We start from the raw sequence: 21,920 nt of genomic DNA, 5'->3' as shown, positions 1-21,920 counted from the left end.
GGTAACAACAAAAAGAAAAGCATCATTGGTGTGGGAGTGGTGGTGCTGTATTTCATAAACTGGGTAAGCTGTCCTTCAGTCATCAGTTTTCACCAAAGTACAATGTGAATGGTACTCTTGACCCTGCTTATCTCACAGTCTTAAGTGAACAAACACAATGATACGTGTAGAAGCTTTTGTGAGTGCTAAAAACAATGTGTACATAAAGGACAGTCATCATTGTGATACGTAAAAGAGTTGAAGACAATCTGTGTTTTTACCTGGTAAATCTGTGCAGAAGGATTATTCATTGGCTTATGTTCATTATCTCCTGTAGGGAAAAGAGCTCAGTTTAATCAACACAATTCATTCTGTCCCTATTCTCTTCAGACATGCAGGGAACGAGGGGACTTACAGGATACTAAATCTGTACTTGCATGGTAAGCCAGTGATTCAACAGAAACAGAAGATCAATTGGCATAGGTTATTTTATATTACATTCTAATGATCAAACCATATCTACCTGATATATCTCTTGTAGTAGAAAATCATGTGCTACCAAGGAGGGGAAGTTTCTCAATCAAACTGAATGATAAATGATCATTCAGTAGCCAGAAGAGAATGCCCATGAAGGGTCTCTTTCAGACTTCCCTGGCAGTCCAGTGGTTAAAACTCTGAGCTTCCATTGCAGGGGACACAAGTTTGATCCCTGGTCAAGGAACTAAGATCCCACAAGCCACATGGCAAGGCCCCCCCAAAAAAGGGTCTGTCTCATTCTTGGGGCTGAGTGAAGTTTATCTGAGGGGCTAGTTCCAGTTAGGAAGTCATTTATCCAGTGGTCACTCTATTGTTCTCAGGAGGCCGTGTAAAATGTTATTTACTTCTCCTGCCTCTGATCCTTGCTAAACTTCAGAGCTCTGCCCTCTCTCATGCCCAGATCAGCTAAAGGAATTTTGCTGTCCTCCTGGGCAAGAGGATTGATGGAAGGAAATTTCAATACAAAGGGTCTCTGAAGGATGCAGGCAGAAAGAAAACAGTATTGTCAACACTAGAGACAGGTCAAACACAAAGAAAGTAGTAGATTATGAAAACCATTTGCACTAGGGAGGAAAAAGATTAGCCTAGATTGTACCTGTCAGAACCTCAGCCCTGAGGTTCCATAAAACGTACACCTCACATGCAGCCCTTTGCTTATCCATTTTAGCCACATCTCCTTTGTATCACATTGTATGAATCAAGCAGTTTGTAGATAAAATCCCCAGCTGCAAATATTTGGATGTATAGATGTGTACATTGTTCTCCTAGGACATTCAGGTACAGGAAACCCTTCCTTAGAGGAACCAGCCTCAGTATGTTAAGTTTATAAATAATATATAACCTCAGCTCAGAGCTTCTACACACCAAACTATAAAATCCAGATGGTTTGAGATTACCACAATCCCCCTCATGAGCTTGAGTGGATTTACTTAACCTATTTCATGCTATGTCCCAACAGCCTGGTATAATGGCAAGAACCAGAACCTGGGGACAGAGACCAGGGTCCCAGATCAAACTCTGACATTTTGGAGCTATAGCCTCACTTCTCTATGACTTTCTTTACCTATCAATTGAAGATGATAACAGATCCTACTTTTATATGGTTGATTCTGTGTGGTAAAGTTTAAAAGAGAAAGCCCTCATATTTCTAGGTCAGCCTAGAAGGCGTTGGATGTCTGTTAGTTCAATATATATCTTGACCCTTTTTAGGAGGTCATTCTGAGGCAGTCCTAAAATTATTGCTAAGAAAAGTAAGAAACTACTATAGATATACATGTAGCATTTCCCGTTTCCCCAGTACCACGTCTGTGCTCTTCCTGGTCATTCTGTTATGATAATGAAATAAGAATAGTCAAGTTAACATATTATTCATGTTGTGAGATAAGGGCAAGACAATCCTACAACCTATATTTCTTAAATCCTGAGCCTTAAGCAAGACATAGGAAAAATCTAACCTTGCTTGGTTTTGGTCTTTTCCATGGTGCCTGTTGCTTCTCTCCTCCAGCTTATTCAACACTGCATCTTCATCGTCCCTGGATCAGGCCATCCCCTCGTCCCCAGACCTGTCAGTTGAAATCAAGAGTAAGGGAACAGGTGAAGTGACTGGACTTACTTTATGTGCTAACTTTAAAAAATCGAAACAAACACAGAAGCAACAGGTGTTATGTGCAGCTTCAAAAGAGTGAAAATATTAAGTTGAGCACATGTTTAGCTTAAAACTCAAAGGTAAATATTTTGTCAACAAGTATGAATTTCATTACTTAAAATTATGGTAGTTTTTAATATACTGAATTCTGTTGGGGATCAAACCAATTAACTTAAACCCATTAATTTTATGAGCAGGGTATAGTTTGGGGAAATTAACTTGAGCAAGCATGAAGGCTAATATATCTGTTTCTATTTCATTAAATAGTAAGTTCTGTGATGGCCTTGTCCCCACTTTCATCATCTGTAGACTTCTTACACCCGGAGATGCTACTCAAATGTGGCCTGGCTGTTGTGATCTTTTGACATGAAACTGCTGGTTCAGAATGCAATTCAACAAGTAAAAATAGTATTGTAGACACTGGCGTTCTTTTTTTTTTTTTCCCATGTGGAATTTTAACCCTTTTCAATGATTGGGAAATTCCCCAACCTTATGCAGCTTGATCAGAGGCCTCCCCTTATGTGGAGGCTGAACGTGCCAGGTTCTCCTAGCCTCCCTTGCAGCTAAGGCATGATGGACATGTGGTAACATTTTGATACACCCACCTCAATTGGCGCTGGCAGTTGCAGAAGGATTTTCTAAGGCAGATGTACTTGATATACTTTCTACTTTCTTAGAAATAGAAATGATTCTTAAGACGAGCAGCAGCAGCATCAACAAGGGTGGGAGTGTTGACCATGATCTGGTATAGACAGTTTAGGTAACTCCAGCTGCTGCTTTCCTCACCAGAACAGCTCTGCCACATGATTTGGGGCATTGCTGCTGGATGCATAATCCCAGACCTGGTTCTCCAGTCTCCCAGAGATTTTATGAGCTGTCCATATCCTTTTAACAAAGTCCTTTGCTGCATAAATCAGCTAGTTATTTCTATTGCTTTGCAATTAAGAAACATAACTGAAATAATAAAAATATATTAACACTATCCAAGATTGAGAAAGCATAAGTTACAGCTTTGTTCATTGCTCTAGAAAAGACACATCTAATTGCTGGTGATAAAATGCAGATCAGTGTTTACCTAGGGCAGGAGGTGGGAGTTTAACTGGGACGAAGCACAGGGAACTTTTTAGGTTGATAAAAATATTCTATTGCTTAATTGTGGTAGTGGTTATCCAGATGCATTAGTTTGTCAAAACTCATCAAAATGTGTATTTTGACTGAGTGCCTTTTATCCTATATAATTTATACCTCGAAGTAGAAATTAGTGTTTCATGCATATATTGAGGTCTGTGAAGCAAGGTGATGAATTGAGAGTCTGGAAGGCACACATGGATGAAAAAGCATTGGTTAATACCTGCACAATTATAAATGAGGGATCTAAAGAAAGGCCGAAAGTGAAGGCCATATGCGATTTGGAATCTTATACGTTTTTCATGTGAGCATGGAAATTATGTCAAGGTAAGGCATCTTCCCTAGCTATCTGAATCTCTTTCATAGCTGATATAAACATTACTAAGATGAAAAGTTTCTACTTCTTAGCAAACAATCATTTGATATTTAATGAATTCCATGATGAATATAATTAAATCACAGAAAGTTAGAGCCAAAAGACACTGAGAAAATTACTTGATTCAACTTCTTCATTTATTGGAGAAGCAGCTGAGGCATGGAGAGGAGAAGATAAGTCATCTGCTCAAAACCATATAGCTTTGAAAATAATTGTTAGAGGTGATTTCTGTTACTATTTAGGGGAAAAAGTGTTAAAATATGTGAAGCCATATTTTAATGGGATTTTTTATGGATAATTAATTCCAGAGGATTGATTGATCTAATCTGCAGCTAATTGAAAACAAACCCCCAAACTGCCATCTGTCTTAGGTAAAATGTAAATTTATGCATTTTCAGAGGTAAGACATCATCAGGTTCACAAATGTACAAATAGTTACTGATTTCAAGAAGTAAGATAAGGTATGTGGTTACTAGAAAATACATTAGAAATTTTATTTATTTAATTGTGAAAGCAACCAAACCACATTATAAAAAATTTAGAAAATACTGAGGGAAAAAAACCAACTATGATGCCTCTACTTATTGATCATTTGATTTTATTGCTAGTCAATCACTTCCCTTGAATATTTTACCTGATTGTTAATGGAGACTATAATTTCATATCTACTTTTTTACCTATATTAAGTATTTTTCCTTCTTTTACAAATTGGACCTTTATTATTCAAGTTGTTTTTATTGTGGTTATTTGGGTAGAGGTACAAGTGTCCCTCCGTAGACCCAGTCAGTGTTAATGATCTGCCGAAATTCTTCATTCCTTTCTCCATCCTCATAGAGCCACATTCAAATGTCTATACAACATATACAGATAAGGCGGGGTTGTCATTGTAGGTTCATCCCCTTCCTCTCTGCATCATCCCCTCTCACTTCATATATCGTGGCAATCTTTCCAAGCTAATTGGTGTAAATCTAACAAAGCACTGTTAGTGACTGAGTAACATCCACGGTAGGAATAATCTGTTTTAATTGTTCCTTTATTGATGGGCATTCCCATTATTTCCATTATTTTGTCACTGTAAACAATGCTACAACAAACATCTCGGTACAGAGTCATATATATTGATGCTTTTATATACTTAGGGGTTTAATAAGTAAGACTCATTTATTCTTAAGTATTGTATAGTTTTTATTGCTACTGAGAATGGCATTTTTCAATTTCCAATTCTCTCTAGCTGGTGTTTGTAGTCTCTCTCTTTTTTAAATATTTATTTTGTTCTCAGACATCTTACTAAATTCCTTTATTAATTATAGAAGATTTTAAAATAAATATTTCTACATGATTTTTATTCTTGTTTTCAAATTTTATACTGGTTATTTCACAGTTGACTGTATTTGCTAGAGCCTCTAGAATAATGTTTACTAATAACAGTGACTGGATATTATTATCCATCTTCTTATTTTAATGTAAATGACTTTAAAGTCATTTAGAATCATATTTTCTACCTTTGGTAAATAATGTATATCACATTTAAGTAACTTTAGCCTTGTTTTACCAAAATTTCTTAAAAGGAATGGCTACTGTGTTTTATCCATCTTTTAGCAGCTACTGATAGACTTGCCTTTTTCTCCTTTTCGTAATAAATTATACTGATTCTCCAATGTTGAATCATCCTCACATTCCTGGAATATTTGCTTGGTCATAGGAGATAGTTTTATTGACACTCTGCTGGATTCTATTTGTTAATATTTAGACATTTTTGCATCTATATTTTCATGAGTGATTTTGATCTGTGGGAGATTTATTGCTTTTTTATTTTGTATTCTACGGCAAAGGGACATTCACATTATCCTAGCTTCTTAAAATGAATTAGAGAGGTTTTCTATTTTGTCTTATAATCTAGAAATGTTTCAATTAAATTGGAATTGTCTGTTCATCAAAAGATAGTATAGCATAACTATGAAAACATTTGGTCTTAATGCCTTTTAAAAAAATAGACACATCCTTAAACCCAATTCAATTTCTTAAAAGGTAACTGGTCTACTCAACTTTTAAGCTTAATTTTATAATTTATGTTTTCTTAGGACATCATGTGTTTCCTTAAGTTTATTAACAAATCTGTGGATAGAGGGCAAGTATCTACATTTTTTGAACTGCTGCTGTGGTCGCAGCGCCATCTTCACGTTTTATTTATACTGTCACATCTAATTGAAGCCTCACATCGACCCTGTTCAGTGTGGGTCATTATCTTCATTTTACAGATGAGCATATTGAGGCTTGGGAAAATGAGGTAATGATGTACCAAGAATCATGGGTAAGATATGGCAGAGCGAGCCAGAACTGAAATAGGTCTCCGTAACTTCAGAACTGGTGGATTCAATTCCTAGATTTCTCCAAATACTTTTGCAGTCATTATATTTAATTACTGAAAAATAGTTGTATGAGGAATTATTTCATTGTTGTCTTTTCCTTTCCAAATTATTGAATATTAGTGTCATTTTCTATTTGTCAGTTTAATGGAAAATTATAGTTAATATAAAAAAGAATATAGATTTTTTTTTTCCCTCTTATTTAAGGCCTTTTTAGGCTAGGTTTACAGAAGAAAATTGCTAGTTTGGAGAGTATGATCATATTAGTGAGTAACATATTTTGAAAGCTACATCTTAAAAGGGAAAATAACAGTATTATGTGGAAAAGTAGTATGACTTTTTCTGGGAAGAGCTATACAACATTATGAAATTCCTTTGCGATCTTACTTGTAGTCTGCTTCATCATCTGTGGGCATCCCTCACTCTCTGAGCCCAGTAATTCTTTACTTTGTCCTTCATAATCCTTGAATCACTGCCTGTGCTGTGCTGTGCTTAGTCATGTCCGACTCTTTGCGACCTCCTGGACTGTAGCCTGCCAGGCTCCTCTGTCCATGGGATTCTCCAGGCAAGAATACTGGAGTGTGTTGCCATGCCCTCCTCCAGGGGATCTTCCCAGCTCAGGGATCGAACCCAGGTCTCCTGCATTGCAGGCAGATTCTTTACTGTCCGAGCCACCAGGGAAGCCCAAGAATACTGGAGTGGATTCTCCAGGCAAGAATACTGGAGTGGGTCACCATGCCCTTCTCCAGAGGAACTTCCCAACCCAGGAATCAAAGAGGGTCTCCTGGATTGCAGGCAGATTCTTTACCAACTGAGCTATCAGGGAAGCCCAAATAGTGATGCTAGCCTCTAATAACATCCATCTGGGCCTCAGCAGACTCTTGAGAAAATACTGATAAGTTTTTAGAAAAAGCCTGTTTGTCTCTAAACCATGTCTGATCATTACATAGAACAATTGTTTTTAGTCTCTACTTTGAAGCCCTTGGGTTTTTTGAGCCTGCCTTGGGAGCAAAGAGAAAGCCACCAAGCTGGTGGAGTCCTGGGGGCCCCCTGAAGCAGAGTCTCTCTGTTCTCATCTAATTTACATACTATAACTATGGGGAAGGAATTTCCTTTAAAATGGATTTCTGCTGCTTTAAAAAAGGTTCTAAAAAAAAAAAAGGTTCTAAAATGATCACAATAGAGATATAGGAACATTGAAACACTCATCTAAAAAGTTATAGCCAGATTTTTATGACTTTAACTCAAGTAATAAGATTAGCAGCATTAATAAAGTTAATAGAAGCAGAAAGAGTACTGGAAAATCTCCTGACCCTCCCCCAGACTGACCTAGAATGTATACCCCACACACCAGTGCAGGCGTAAGACCACAAAAACCTAGGATCGTCTATTACTTTCCAATTACTGCTGTGACAGAAAAGGAAAGTTTTGCACTTTGGGGAATTGAAATTAATTGAAAGCAGCCTTGAGTTAATTTCCATTCCAGTGTCCTTTATTGAATGGGTCTTTAGTGCACATTTCTAATTTAGTAGAATGAGAACTCTTTATGTTGGGGGGAGGGTGATGAGGAAATATTTTCCCCTGAAACTAAAGTAATTCATCAGGACAAATCTTGCTAATGTTTTCAAAGAGGAAAGTCTATATGAACTTTGTGATATAGAAAAGTACTTTTAAAAAAATTACGAAAGGGGTTGTTCATTTTTTCCATACACCCTAAAAGCAACATAAGTTTCATGAAATGACATATTTCATGACCTTTTCAGTACCTGCATCTTAGTCTCCAAAACACTCTCACCTACATTATCTCGCCAGATGATTGTTAGCCATGCTGTGCAGTGGGCAGCACACTTTACCGTCCATTTTATACAGAGGGAAACTGTACCTCTGAATGATTAGGGAAGTAGTTCCAATAGGACCATTATTTTTTCTGTTACTTTCTATCTTTAAATAAACTGCTCATGTGACAAGATTCCAAACAACTATTGTATCAAAAACCACTTTTACTGTCATTAAAAGTATATCAGTTCTTACATGGGGTCTGATATCTATTTAAAAAAAAGATTGAATAAATTGTAAAATGAGAAGAGTTTTGATAAGTCTAATGAGAGATATAGAGATTGAGAGAAAGAGAAAGAATACAAAGTAGAACAAAAAATAGGATGTAACCACTGACTCAGAGGCTATAAAATATTATTATAAAATTCTCGGAGAAGGCAATGGCACCCCACTCCAGTACTCTTGCCTGGAAAATCCCATGGATGGAGGAGCCTGGAAGGCTGCAGTCCATGGGGTCCCTGAGGGTCGGACACAACTGAAGCGACTTATAAAATTCTATGTGCATTTTATTATCAATAACTTGTAAAGCTAAATGAAACGGATAATTTTTAAGGAAAACATAGACCATTGAAATTTGCTTTATAAAATCAATTACAGCAACTATTTATAGAAGATATTGAAAGGGGGAGGTTGAATATCAACCCCCAAATAAGAAATCACCCAGGATAATATAATAGGAAATGTCTATAAATAACAATGACTGTGTCGTTTAATCCATACCCCAAAATAAGATATGTACAAGTCACTAAATCCATTCTATGAGGTTCTGATACCAAATCTACTCTAGGATAGCCTATATATAAAAATATTCTAAATAAAATATTAGAAAACAAAAATACAACAGTATGATTAGTGGTTTTAGGTTATAAAAATATCTTGATGCTTAGAAATCTATTGATGTAATTCATTAATCAATATAATGCAAAAATAAAAAAATCCAACCAAAAAACAAAGAGCACAGTGTGACCCTAAGAAGCAAAATAAAGAGATAATACAAATTTCACAATGCATAAGTGTATACGCACGTGTTTAAAATGAGGATGTTTTAGTGATAATGTAACTTTTTATACCCACTTCCCTCAAATATATATAACCAAATCATCCTTGAAAACATAGTGATTTATGCAAAGGCAATAAATTAAAGTAAAATGGGGATCTGTCAGCAGACAACCCAAACAATAAGTAGTCTTATTCTGAAAAAGTTCTTGGTCCTCAAGTCAGCTTCTTACCTGACCTTTTCTCAAATATAGGTGTTGCTAGAAACTGGATGACCCCTACTACTGAAAAAGGTCACAAGGCCATTGTTACATCCTTGGTTAACTGCCTGAATGTTAGTTCCCTCACCAGACCATAAGCAGAGAGTGTATTTTATTCATTTTTGTATCCCCAGCTCCTTGTCCCATTCAGAGCTTGTGGTCACCAAATATTTTGCGGAAGTGAGTCGAATTCTCATCTAATAGACTACAAGAGAAACATACTTTTTACCACATGTGCTCCACATAAGCGAAAAATAATCAGTGATAAATATGGAAAGAGTTTAGCCTGGAGGTGATTTTTGTTAGAAAAAAATTCCAATTTTATTTTATTGAGCCAAGTTTCACTCTATCCACCATTGGGCTTGAGGAACCAAAAGAGAGTAGATAGAATTCCCTAACAAATGGCCCTGCAACAAAGCTAATTATAACTGATACTCCATTGTTGCCAGCAACCTCAGAGTGCTCAGAACCAGTGAGAAGAGGGACAAAGCACAGCGAGGGGGCACTTCTGTAGCTCATAAAGCACACAGAGGTTCTTTTCCCCTGACTGTGGAAACCAGAGGTCCTCCCACCTCCACCCCACAGACACATTAATTTGTTTTTGTTCTATCTACAAATATCAGTCAAGATAATTTGCTTGAGCGGCTATTTGTCAACTCAGAAAAAGAAATATTATCAGCATGCCATTACACACAAAAATATCCAATGGCCAGAGATAATTATTTTAAGACTGCTTCATTTAAGAGATCAAAACTTATCAAAAGCCCATAATACTTCCAGAAGCTCTTCTGACTCATTGACTGGCAAAAATAAAAAGATGTTAGAATCTGATTTTGTAAACCTGGATGCTTCAGGGGCTCTGGGTCTGGAGTGGAAGATGTTTTCTTTTCCACACAGATGTTTTCTTTTCTTCCATCTCTTTTCTTATCCTGGTTTGACTCACTTTAATTTCAACCTTTTAAACTGGTTCTCTCCCTGGGTTCATCTGAGTGGAAGTTAAGAGCCTCCCAGAGACACTCTGCAAGAGGCAGAGGGCATGGTGTTACCTGAATACAAGGTAAATACTTCCTTCAAAAGAAAATTGACTGTTGCTATATTTTTACTAGGTCAGTCCTGATTGGAAGAGAGGGAAGACAGTGGAGGGCAGGAGAGGCTCCTGGGAGACTTGAGTAGGGAAAGAGCCCTGAGCTCCAGCGAGAGCTCCCTCCAGCCCTAGGGATGGCCCTGAATTACAGAGGGTAAATCCTTAACTAGTCCTCAGAAGTATTCTTCCTTCCGAAGCAGAGGCAGTGGCAGCACTCACTAGACCTGAATCACAAACTGAGTTAGCAGTGCTTTGTAAAATAGAGCATCAGTTACCACTAACAACCTATTTTAGGTGAGAGTGGAAACCAGGTTACTGCTGATATTCCTGGGAGAATTCTTTTTCATAGTTCTGATGAAATGACATCTAATTTGGATCTGCCTTTGGCACTTTCTGAACTGCTAAAAACGAGACTAGAGTAAAATCCAGTCTTCAGAAAGACTCACCTCTCATCACCTCCCAGGGAACCCCAGGACTTGGAAATCATAGACGAATCCTGCACACCTATGACCTCAGTAGAGTCGCCCATAGCCCAAGCAGAGGGCAGAGCATGACTCATATGCTATAAGCCTGACTTGGCCATTCTCCTCAACTGTCAGCTATCCTGCCCAGGGCAAGGATCATCCAATAATCTGTTCTTATTAGAGTCCAATGGCATAGTAACCTAGATATATTTGATAACAAATGCAATGCCATCATTAGTTCGATAATTTCTTTTTAAATTTTTGAAATGAATTTCTATTTCATACATGTCCTCCTCAGAGCTAAGGCATACTGAACCCAATCAATGGGTAATTTCTTACTGCATCTGGTTAAGTGTGGCACAAGGATAAAAGCCCTGGGGAATTCCCTGTTTAGGACTGTCTGCTTTTACTGCTGAGGGCACAGGTTCAACCCTTGATCAGGGAGCTAATATACTGCAAGCCGCTCAGTGGTGCGACCGAAAAAAAGAAGAAAAGAAAAATTAGGCCTAAAAACATTCCATAAAGGGACCAGAATAAGTGAGGCACACTGGGGCTGGTTTTGCTGAGATGCTGTATTTTGATTCCTAAACTTCATACTGCACTAATTCAGTTTCCTTTTTGGAAAAAGTTAGGACAGGAATAAGTAAATAAAATATAGAAATGCTCCTGCCTCCCAACTGAATTACATACTTCTCACATCCCAGGTAGCTGGATAGCAATCCAGTTCTTCAGAGCCTTTAAAAATAAGTATGGAAAGATACTAAACAACCTCATTAGAATCTATCTAGGGCTCCTTAAGGGTACGATGGGAAATCATTCCCTGTGTAGATTATGTAGATTCATCTTGTTCTGATGTCATTTGAAAGCGATTCCCTGAACTGAAGGTGAGTTGATCTAACAGGGCACATGCACGTCCCCTCCTCGGCCTGTCACTTCCTGCTTTCACTGCTATGTGTTTAGCACTCTTCTTAAGGCATCCATTTTGCTATTTTTTAATTTGGTTGTGCTGCACAGCCTGTGGGTTCTTAGTTCCCCAACCAGGGATTGAACCTGCACCCTACCCTACAACCCCTGCCCCACATTGGAAGCGCAAAGTCTTAACCACTGGACCACCAGGGAGTCCCCGTTTTGCTTTTTGATGATATAATCTGTGAACATCTTCATCAGGCTTCCTACCATAGATCTATGTAAAAATGTTCCCTAAAGAGTTGGGAAGGGACACCCATTGACCAGCAGTGTCGGGGGAAGGAAGGAACACTGGACTGAGATCTGATCCTGACTTCTCATTCACTGTGCAGCCATGAAAAAGCCAGGAACCCTCTCCAGGCTTCAGTTTCCTCACCTCTATTATTCAGAAGCTGTCAAAGTCCTTGCAGCTCTAAAATGCGAGGCTAAAATCTAGCAGGGCATCTCCAAATATTAGTCAGCACGTGATGATATGGCAACCAGGGGCCTTCCTTCCTAGCACCCAGTCCAGAGCTTTTCATAACTGTCCTTTTGTTCAATTTAAAAATCAAAAACCAAAAGATGCATTGTGCCCAAACTAAAGTGATGCTAAACAGTTCACAATCTCCTAATTTCTAGTTCTTCCACTATGCAGTTTTAGCTGTCTTTTCAGGTCTGTATTTCTAGAGAAGGAAACAAAACAGTCTTTCTGATCTTTTTTCCTGCTAAATGAATGTCCTTTTTATATATCTTGAACTTCTTTCCAATGAAAATTTCCACTTGGCTGTTCCAAAGTTACCTCAAATTCAAGCTGGTTAAATCACATTGGTCATCTTCAGCCTATCCAGGTACCCCCTTCAGATTTCATTTCCCAGGCTCTGTCACAGTTGCCGTATTGACCCAGACTTAAGCCCTTGGAATGATTTTCCTCTCATCCTATGATCCACCACAGTGAAAGTTTGAGTCTTCCTTTATATGGTTTCTTACATCTCCTCCTTTCTTTCTATGTCACTTCTTTGATTCAACCTGACTGCTTTGTTCCCAAACATCTATAGTAACACCCTCATTAGTTTATCAACACTCTATGCTTGTACTAGATTATTTTTCTTTAAATATCTCTCTGATCATCTCTTGCCCTTGTTCATGCTCTTGAATAACTCTCTCCTTGTTGAAATAGACAGTGAACTTCAAGGTCTTCCAATGTCCCAGACCTTCCTCTCCAACATTTTTTCTGATGCGTAGGAGGTATTCCAGCCTCCTAACTCTTACTCATCACTTGCATTCCTATCTTGTCTCTTCTCTTCTCTGTAGCCTGGTCTGCCCTCCTCACCCTACTCCAATTGTCAAATTCTTACTCATTCCCCAAAGTCTAACTCAGGCCCAATACCTTTCTGGGCTGTCACTTCCAGTCTAATAGGACATCATCCCTTTCTTGGAAAATCTGTAGAACTCAACTGGAACCAAAACCATGATTTTCTGCTGTATATAACTTATGTATATAATCTCATCTTATAAACAAACTTCTTGAGTAAAGAGGCTAGTTTTTCCATCTCTTTGTATTCTTGGTGCCTGTTTTATATTCTTACATAGAATAGCAGTTCAATAAAAGTTTGTTGAGACTAAGATGATAAACCTGCTAAACATTGTCAATAGTTAAGTATTTAGCACACAATCCTCCTATAATTAATTGGGTGTTTTTAATTATTAATAATTACTTGTTAAGTGTTCTCTTACCTAACAATCTGGTAATCAATAGTCATGGACATACAGGCTAAGAGAGAAAGAATTTGGTCACAGGAAACCCAGGCTGGGAGAGTAGAATGAGGGGATTTAATATTCTATCTTAGTCTTAATGGGCATTTTCAGTGTGATGGAGTTAAAACAAGATGATCTGTAGTGGCTTAGCATTTGTTCCATATATTAGATTCAAATGTTGGGATTTAGAGACCAAGTTAATCCTTTTCTTCCTCTACTCATTTTGAGATGTACCTTAGAAACCTCACTTCCTGGGCTTTGTCTACCTCTTTCCTCTTAAAACTCAAGGACCTGCTGTTGGTCTATAATGTCTACCACTCATCTTCTTGGGGAATCTGTGCTCCAGGCCTCCAAAACAAATATGAGATGGGCAGTGAATGAGCCAGTAGGCAGAAAATGAATCCAGGGGGAAAAAAACACAACCACACCCATCCCTTTGAAAGCAGTATTTCTAGCCTACTCCTTGAATCTTTAACTCCTCACACATCCTTAAGCTTAGGTTCTTCCTCTAAGCCTGTGGTTTATGAAGATGACAAAAGAAATACTCTAAATCTAGATGCAAAGTTTACATGCAAATCAAATTCCTGCTTCTTAAAAATCTTGTAAATTCAGTTTTAACAGCCTTTTGAACTTACTGCTAATACTGTAACCCTCATTGGCAAAAACTATATATATATGTAGATGCAGTACTTTTGAAAAGTCATTAAAATGTTACTACAGAATATTTAGAATCACAGAAGCAAGAGAAGCTCATTTGTGAAAATGCAGGGGCCCACAGGATACGAGTGTAAAGGCAAGGTTGAAACTCAAACTCACACACCTCCACCAAGCCCATTTTGTTCCTATCAGAATTTTGACAACTTCAAGGTCTGGTCAAATTTACAAGATCCCACAATCATCCATTAAGAATAAAAAAGTTCTAAGTCTTCCGGTGTCTGTGTAAATGTCAACTCCCTGACCACACGTGTAAGAACAGGTCACATTTTCAAAGTCTGTATCCTTTCCATTGCTTCAGTTTTCTCCACAGCATTTACCATCAAACGACAATGCTGCCTGTTTATTTGTTTGCTCTTTGATCTTCTTGGCCCATCACCTCCACTTCATGAGGCCTTGGACATTTTTATTCACTCTGCATTCCCCAAGGTCTGAAATAGGTCTAGCATGGGAACCCACTCCAGTGTTCTTGCCTGGAGAATCCCAGGGACGGTGGAGCCTGATGGGCTGCTGTCTATGTGGTCGCACAGAGTCGGACACGACTGAAGCGACTTAGCAGCAGCAGCAGGAATAATTTAGGAGAGGGCAGCGGCACCCCACTCCAGTACTCTTGCCTGGAAAATCCCATGGATGGAGGAGCCTGGTGGGCTGCAGTCCATGGGGTCGCTAACAGTCTGACATGACTGACCGACTTCACTTTCACTTTTCACTTTCATGCATTGGAGAAGGAAATGGCAACCCACTCCAATGTTCTTGCCTGGAGAATCCCAGGGACGGGGGAGCCTGGTGACTACCGTCTATGGGGTTGGACAGAGTCGGACACGACTGAAGCGACCTAGCAGCAGCAACAGCATAGACCCCAAATACATAGGTGTGAAGTAAATAAATGAAGCAATATCATGGTTTAGAAAAATCAAACCAAACCATACCCAACCAGAACTTGTAATATAAATTAAGAGTTCAGCTTGTGTGGTAAAGAAGGTCAGAACTAAAAGATGGCCCAGAGATCATCCCGCCAAACCCTGTCACTTCACAAATAAAGTGAGGTCATGATTAAGTGACTTGACTAAATCATAAGCTCTTGTTTTGACAGAAATAATAAAATGGTTCACTACAGAGTTCCAATTTCTTCTGCAAATATGGTACTTATGTTTTTTGATAATTTTTATCTCAGTGAGGTGGGCCTCATAAATAAGTGGAATAAAAAGACTGTCGGTCAGGCCTTTCACCCAAATATACTAACCTTACTATCACCAACATTGTGACTTTGTTCCTTTGGATCCTGAGAGATTTTTTTAAAAACATGCTTTATTTACTTTGTTGTCAGTTACCATTTCCACTAGCTGAGAGCAGTACTGAGAGCCAAGCTAGGTGCCAGCAGGGAATGGAGGTGGGGAATCTGAGCTTTGAAATACGGTGCTTCTGGACTCAAATCCTAGCTTGATGATTTAAATAGCTGATTGACCTTGAGAAAATTAGTTACCCTCTCTGAGAGTCTGATTAGCTCATCCACTGGTATGATTATTTCTAGTAGTGATTATCACTATCCTTTGCAGTTTTGCCTAGGACAAAGCTGGAGGCTCTCACCTAAAATTGGTAGAGATGAAAGAAGCAGCAAACTTGGATCCTCCCAAGGAGTCTAGATTCATTGGTCTTTAAAGGTAGGGACTGTATGTTAAGCTTTTTCTGCAGTCCGGAGCACCTAGCTCACATAGGTAAGCACTGTGCAGGCTCCGGTGACCACTTCATGAGCCACAGTTGAGAGCTTGATCCACAGCAGCAGCCTGAGCCCAGCTGTGGAGAAGGAGGGAGCCCCCAGCGATCAATTGCTTGGGAACATCAGGCCTGAAAATGGGGTTGGAGCTTTTAGATTCAGGAGCTATGCATGCACTTATCTCTCAGAAGTGCTGAAAGAGCCTGGAAGTGTGAAAGGGGGAAAACCATATCTATCAAGAATTCCCTCAGGAAAAATATCTTGTGTGAGTGAAAGGAATGCTTCTGTCAGCACCCTGAGAATGTGTATGTATGCGTCTATGTTTGGGGTGGGGGCGACAGCTTGAGTAGCAACAAGTGGTTGCTGAAAAGCCTTCTTAGAAGGGTGAGTCTGGTTTTCCTGTAGGATTTTGATTTTGCTAAGCGGTGTAGCCAATATGAGGCCAGAGCTGAACTGCTCTTCATCTTGGACAGGAGGCTGAGTACTGCCATTATACTCTACCTCCAGGGAGGAATCAGCCTCCTTTCCCTTCTGAAGTTGAATAATGAAAGAAAACCCGTTCAACTGTCAGATTTTAAGTTGGCCTCATGTCTCTGGATCCAACTTTGCCTATGGGACCTTAATTTTATGCCTGAGGGTTACTCCCAATGTGTCTCTGTAGCCAGTTAGACATTAGTTGATGTGATTTTACTACTTGTAACAGTTAATGACTGGACTGGCTGAACTTACTTGATTCATTTCTCTACTTCATAGTATTTCAAATAAAACTTTGTAACAGTATATATGATGCAGATGTATAGATGATCACAGTTCATGCATTTTATCAAACACTTGCCTGTGTATCTTTGTTCCTCCCATCTTCTATGCCTCAAATATCTTTCCTTACCTAATGAAATGCTTCTCATCCTTCAAGGCTCACTTCAAGCCCCTCCTTCTCTGTGAGCCTGCCCTGGTCCTCCAAGCCATCATTAGTTATTCCCTTGTCTTCCCTGGTGGCTCAGATGGTAAAGCATCTACCTGGGTTTGATCCCTGGGTTGGGAAGATCCTCTAGAGAAGGAAATGGCAAACCACTTGAGTACTCTTGCCTGGAAAAATCCCATGGATGGAGGAGCGTGGTAGCTTACAGTCCATGGGGTCGCAAAGAGTTGGACACAACTGAGCAACTTCACTTCTTTACTTTCTTTGTTTCACTGTATTCTCATACCCTGTTATTAGTGTCTCTTCCTGTTAGGATTTACAGGCAGTAGTCTCTGTTTCCACATGATGCTATAAGCTCCGCCAGTTCAGGGACTCTTTCTTATTCATAGCCATTGCACCTGGTGAGTATCCAGTTCCTACCAAATTAGAGTGCTAGACTGCAAGCCTCAGATAACATAGACAATCTCTTTATAGGAGCAATTTTTCTCAATGGTAAGCAATTTTTAAAATTATTATATATTTTGAAGTGTTCAGATGTTTCACAGAGAGGCATGCAAAATTAGCTTGAGTTTTAGAGATATAACATTTATGTCATTTGTTCATATTCCTCTGATATGAAAATTTGAGAACTTTTTGCAGTGGACACTCAAGTCAAATTTGAGTTTAATTATTAAATTCCAGAGGATGTTTATATAGTGATTGACTTCTGGTTGGTAAAAGGGTACAGACTGTCAGTTATAAGTAAAATAAGGTCTGAGGATTTAATGCATAACATGGTGACTATAGTCGATAAGGGGATTCCCAGGTGGCATTAGTGGTAAAGAACCGGCCTGCCAGTATAGGAGACATAGGAGACATGGGTTCAGTCCTTGGGTTGGGAAGATCCCCTGGAAGAGAGCATGGCAATCCGCTCCAGTATTCTTGCTTGGAGAATCCCATGGGCAGTGGAACCTGGCAGGCTACAGTCCATAGGGTCGCACAGAGTTGCACACGAATGAGGCAACTTAGCACACAGGCACACCAGTGTAGGAGATGCAAGAAATATGGGTTCAACCCCCGGGTCAGGAAAATCCCCTGGAGTAGGGAAAGTCTACCCACTCCAGTATCCTTGCCTGGAAAATTCCTTGGACAGAGGAACCTGCCAGGCTACCGTCCATGGGGCTGCAAAGAGTTGGACACGACTGAGCAACTAAGCACTCACACTCATAGTTGATAAGACTGGACTGTACAACTGAAATTTACTAAAAGGATATAACTTAAATGTCCCCACCAATAAAGGAGGGGAATCCTTTCCCAATGCATAAATATATCAAATCATCATATTGCACACTTTAAGTATCTTACCATTTTATTTATCACTTATATCTCAACTCAGCTGGGGAAAAGGGAAAACAACACAGTAACTTATTTATTTTTATTAATAGCAAGGAGACATTAAAAAAAATAATGAGCTAGAAAGGCAGACTGGGAAAATCAATTTTATATCTATATACAATATATACCTAAATTGTAAATTTTGTTTTAACAAAAGTTCACTATCTATGCATGTAGGCTGAGAAATCTTTCAGAGCACTACCCTTTGGCAAAGACCAAATGCCTCTTGTATTTTAAAATGTTCTTATGATATATCATACACATAAAATAGCATGTATAATACATGTACAAGTCTAGTCTTCAACGCCTTTACATCTGATAAGTAATATTTTTTAATGAATAATAAATATTTATCAGGTGAAATATCTTTGAGACTTTAGATGCTTACTTCAATTGTGCAGCCACTGCCAAAAAGCAGGAGGTGAGATTAATATTGGATATTGAGGTGGGTACATCAGGTGAAGTACAACCAAACAGAAACAAATGGGCTGTGACACTGTAAGCCTGGCTTTCTACCACATTACTTTAAAACAAAATTACAGGGACTTCCTGTGTGGTCTAGTGGTTAAGAATCTGCCTTGCAATGCAGCGGACACTGGTTCAATCCCTGGTCTGGGAAGATCCCACATGCCTCAGAGTAACTAAGCCTGCGTACCACAGCTAGAGAGTTCCTGCAACACAACGAAGACCTGTGCAGCTAAATAAATAAATAACAAAATTTTATAAATAACTGTAAAAGTGATACATATTCGGTGTTAAAAAAAAATGGAAAACCTGACCGATTGTATCCTCTTGCTCTTTCCTGCTCTTGGCAGTCAGTAGAAAACCAATGGTCCATCAGGAGTCACGGGAGGCCAGTGGCGGACAGGAGGTGTGACAGGCCAGGAGTGGCACAGGAGCCCGAGGGACTGACGCTTGGCTTGACTGTACATGGGATTCACTGCAGTGAGGGAGCAGGTGGACTGCCCAAATTTTGAGTTTTATCTCACAAATACAGTCTCAGAGCTGCAGTCTCCCAATCTCCTTTGTAAAAACAGTGACCTACTCAATTCCATTTGATTTTTACAACATATCTTTTTTTTTTCAAGTTCTAACACATTTCTTTTATTGTCTTCTTAGTTATTCATAAAAAAAGGAAATATCAGCCAAAATTCACTGCTGCTAAGTTGCTTCAGTTGTGTCCAACTCTGTGCGACCCCATAGATGGCAGCCCACCAGGCTCCTCCGTCCCTGGAATTCTCCAGGCAAGAACACTGGAGTGGGTTGCCATTTCCTTCTCCAATGCATGAAAGTGGAAAGTGAAAGTGAAGTTGCTCAGTCATGTCCGGCTCTTCGCGACCCCATGGACTGCAGCCTATAAGGTTCCTCCATCCATGGGATTTTCCAGGTAAGAGTAACGGAGTGGGATGCCATCACCTTCTCCATGATTTTTACAACATATCTTTTCAATAGCATATTATTTCATCAACGATCCCTCAAAAAATCTGAATCAAGTTGTCTTATCTCTTTCTTATAGCTTATTCTGTCGTCCGCATGAGTATTCCTAGGATCATTTATTTAGTCGTGCATTAATTGTAGGCTTCTAACCTACAGTGATGAAATTCTTGTTCAGAATCCTCCACTGACTCCTAATATTCAAACATCCTAATACAATAGACAGACCCCTTCATGATCTGACCTCTATCTAGCTCTGCAACCTCATCTTTCATCCCTTTCATATACAAACTGGGCTCCTGACACAAAAACAGTCTTGTGGCTCCCTGTCCTCTCTAGCTTGTAGGATCTGTAAGTGGTGTTTCCTCAGTGGACATCCTTCCCCTACTCTGGGCTAGCTGTCAAACTCCTTGTGTTCTTTAAGATTCTGTACAAGTATCACTCTTCCCTTTCTTGACATCTTAGTAAAGTCTTTGCTTTTCTGTGCTGCTTCAGTGTCTTGTCCACACTTCTACTATAGTATTTATCTATGTTAAATTACTATTAAGAATCTTGCTTCTACAAGATCAGGGGTCTGCATACTCTCAGAGTATCCATGAATCACCTGAATTATAAGCAAAACTTTACGCAGATCTATTTTCTTCTGGGGAGAAGGTTCAGAGCTCACATCAGACTCTCAAAAGAGTCCATATTTACTCTCTCAAAATCAAATTAAGAACACTGCGCTAGATGATGGGTCCCTAGAAAAGAGTGAGTTCTGTTCTTTGGGTCTGTTAGCTGAATGAGATTTTCAGTTATTATTTAAAGATAGATGTTCAAACTAGTAAAGATATATGGTAAATTCAACTTCCTCTATTCTTTGATGTTTTAAAGTAGACCAGAAGTGTGATACAATGAAAAGCACATAGGATAAAAAGAAAGAGATGGAAGGGTTTATACCAAACTACTAACAGTGGTTACTCTTGAAAAGAGGGATGGGTTAGGGGTCAGATGGACTTATACCTTTTACTTATGCTCTTCTATCTTGAATAAGTGTTTGTTTTATAATGTGCACTTTTTAGATTTTAAATTAAAAATTAATTCTTTTAACTATGGGACTTTAAGTGCATTAAACATTCAAATTCTAGCTCTGTTTCTTATTTAGCTTTGTGACCCTGGAACCTTACTAATCTTTATAAACCTATGTTTCTTCAACTGTAAAACCAGGAAAAGACCTACTAATCCCACATAGTTATTACATCACAAAGCCTAGTAGAAAGTAGACAGTAAATTTAGCTGAATGTAAAGTTAAGGGTTTTTTGCACTCTTCAAAAACATCTAAAATAGAACTCGAAACATAGCCATTATTATCTCAACACTGTGAGTAACCATTACAGTGTGCTTAGTCACTCAGTCCTGTCCAACTCTGCGACACTATGGACTGCAGCCCGCCAGGCTCCTCTGAACATGGTGATTCTCCAGGCAAGAATACTGGAGTGGGTTGCCATGGCCTCCTCCAGGGGATCTTCCCAACCCAGGAATCAAACCCAGGTCTCCCACATTGCAGGCAGATTCTTTACCATCTGAGCCACCAGGGAAGCCCATATTATTATCTCAATACTGTGAGTAAACATTCATAAATGCAGTAAAAGTTTGATGTCATATGGCTGGTTTACGATGTGGCTATTAGCTGTGATTGCTAATTAACAAAGGAATCCCATAATATATTCACTTGTTTTTAAATAAAGAAGGGTTACAAAATTTTTCCAAATAATTTGTAATATTTGTACTTCAAGAATGAAGTACAAGCACTGGTTTGAACTAAGTAAAGTACAAATATGTTTAAACTGGGTTCTCAGTTTATCCATGTTCTTACTAATAACAAATTCTTTGCAGTTTCACTCACCTTGTGGCCTGTCTCCACCTGTAGACATTACACCATATTTTGTGAAGCCTTCTTGATTTCTTTATAGGTTCTACAAAAAATAAAATGTCATTGATATGACAGGTACCTTGTAATTTCTACCATCTTTTATCCTATAATTTCATAACTAAAAGTTTTGTTATATATGCAATTGATTAAAATTTCTAATAGTTAAAAATACATAAATTAAATGCAAAAATCCTTGTTCCTCTTAGTCTTTAATTTTTAAGTCACTTGGTGTTAAGTAGGCACAATGACCTTGGTATTTGTCTCTGGAGTGACTAATAAAAATTAATTCTTATGTATTTAGAAATGTAGTTGGAATACTCTAACATGGCTTAGGGAGCTTTGCTGAATCAAAAGAATTCAAATCAGCTCATCTGACCTGAAAATAATGACAGCCAAAAATCTAGAGATTTGCATTAAGTATCCCACATTAAATGAAATCACCTACATCAGGTGACAAGTGGAGTAGGTTTGTAATAGGTTTT

The 21,920-nt window shown here is 38.7% G+C and overlaps 1 protein-coding gene across 1 annotated transcript in view; it reads right to left on the bottom strand.

The window, feature by feature from the left end:
• Positions 1 to 21,920, bottom strand: part of ARHGEF33 (Rho guanine nucleotide exchange factor 33) — a 78,153-nt gene that overhangs the window by 51,667 nt on the left and 4,566 nt on the right. The window contains exons 2-4 of the mRNA XM_018055147.1: positions 21,412 to 21,481; positions 1,971 to 2,078; positions 261 to 310 (exon numbers count right to left, since the gene is read on the bottom strand). Coding sequence (XP_017910636.1) covers positions 261 to 310; positions 1,971 to 1,995 — 75 coding nt within the window. The 5' untranslated portion in view covers positions 1,996 to 2,078; positions 21,412 to 21,481. The remainder of the gene's footprint in view (positions 1 to 260; positions 311 to 1,970; positions 2,079 to 21,411; positions 21,482 to 21,920) is intronic.

This window comes from Capra hircus, chromosome 11 (assembly GCF_001704415.2).
Source record: "Capra hircus breed San Clemente chromosome 11, ASM170441v1, whole genome shotgun sequence".
NCBI lineage: Eukaryota > Metazoa > Chordata > Mammalia > Artiodactyla > Bovidae > Capra > Capra hircus.
Note: the sequence above shows the minus strand (reverse complement) of the source record. Positions and strands in the feature narration are given on the sequence as shown.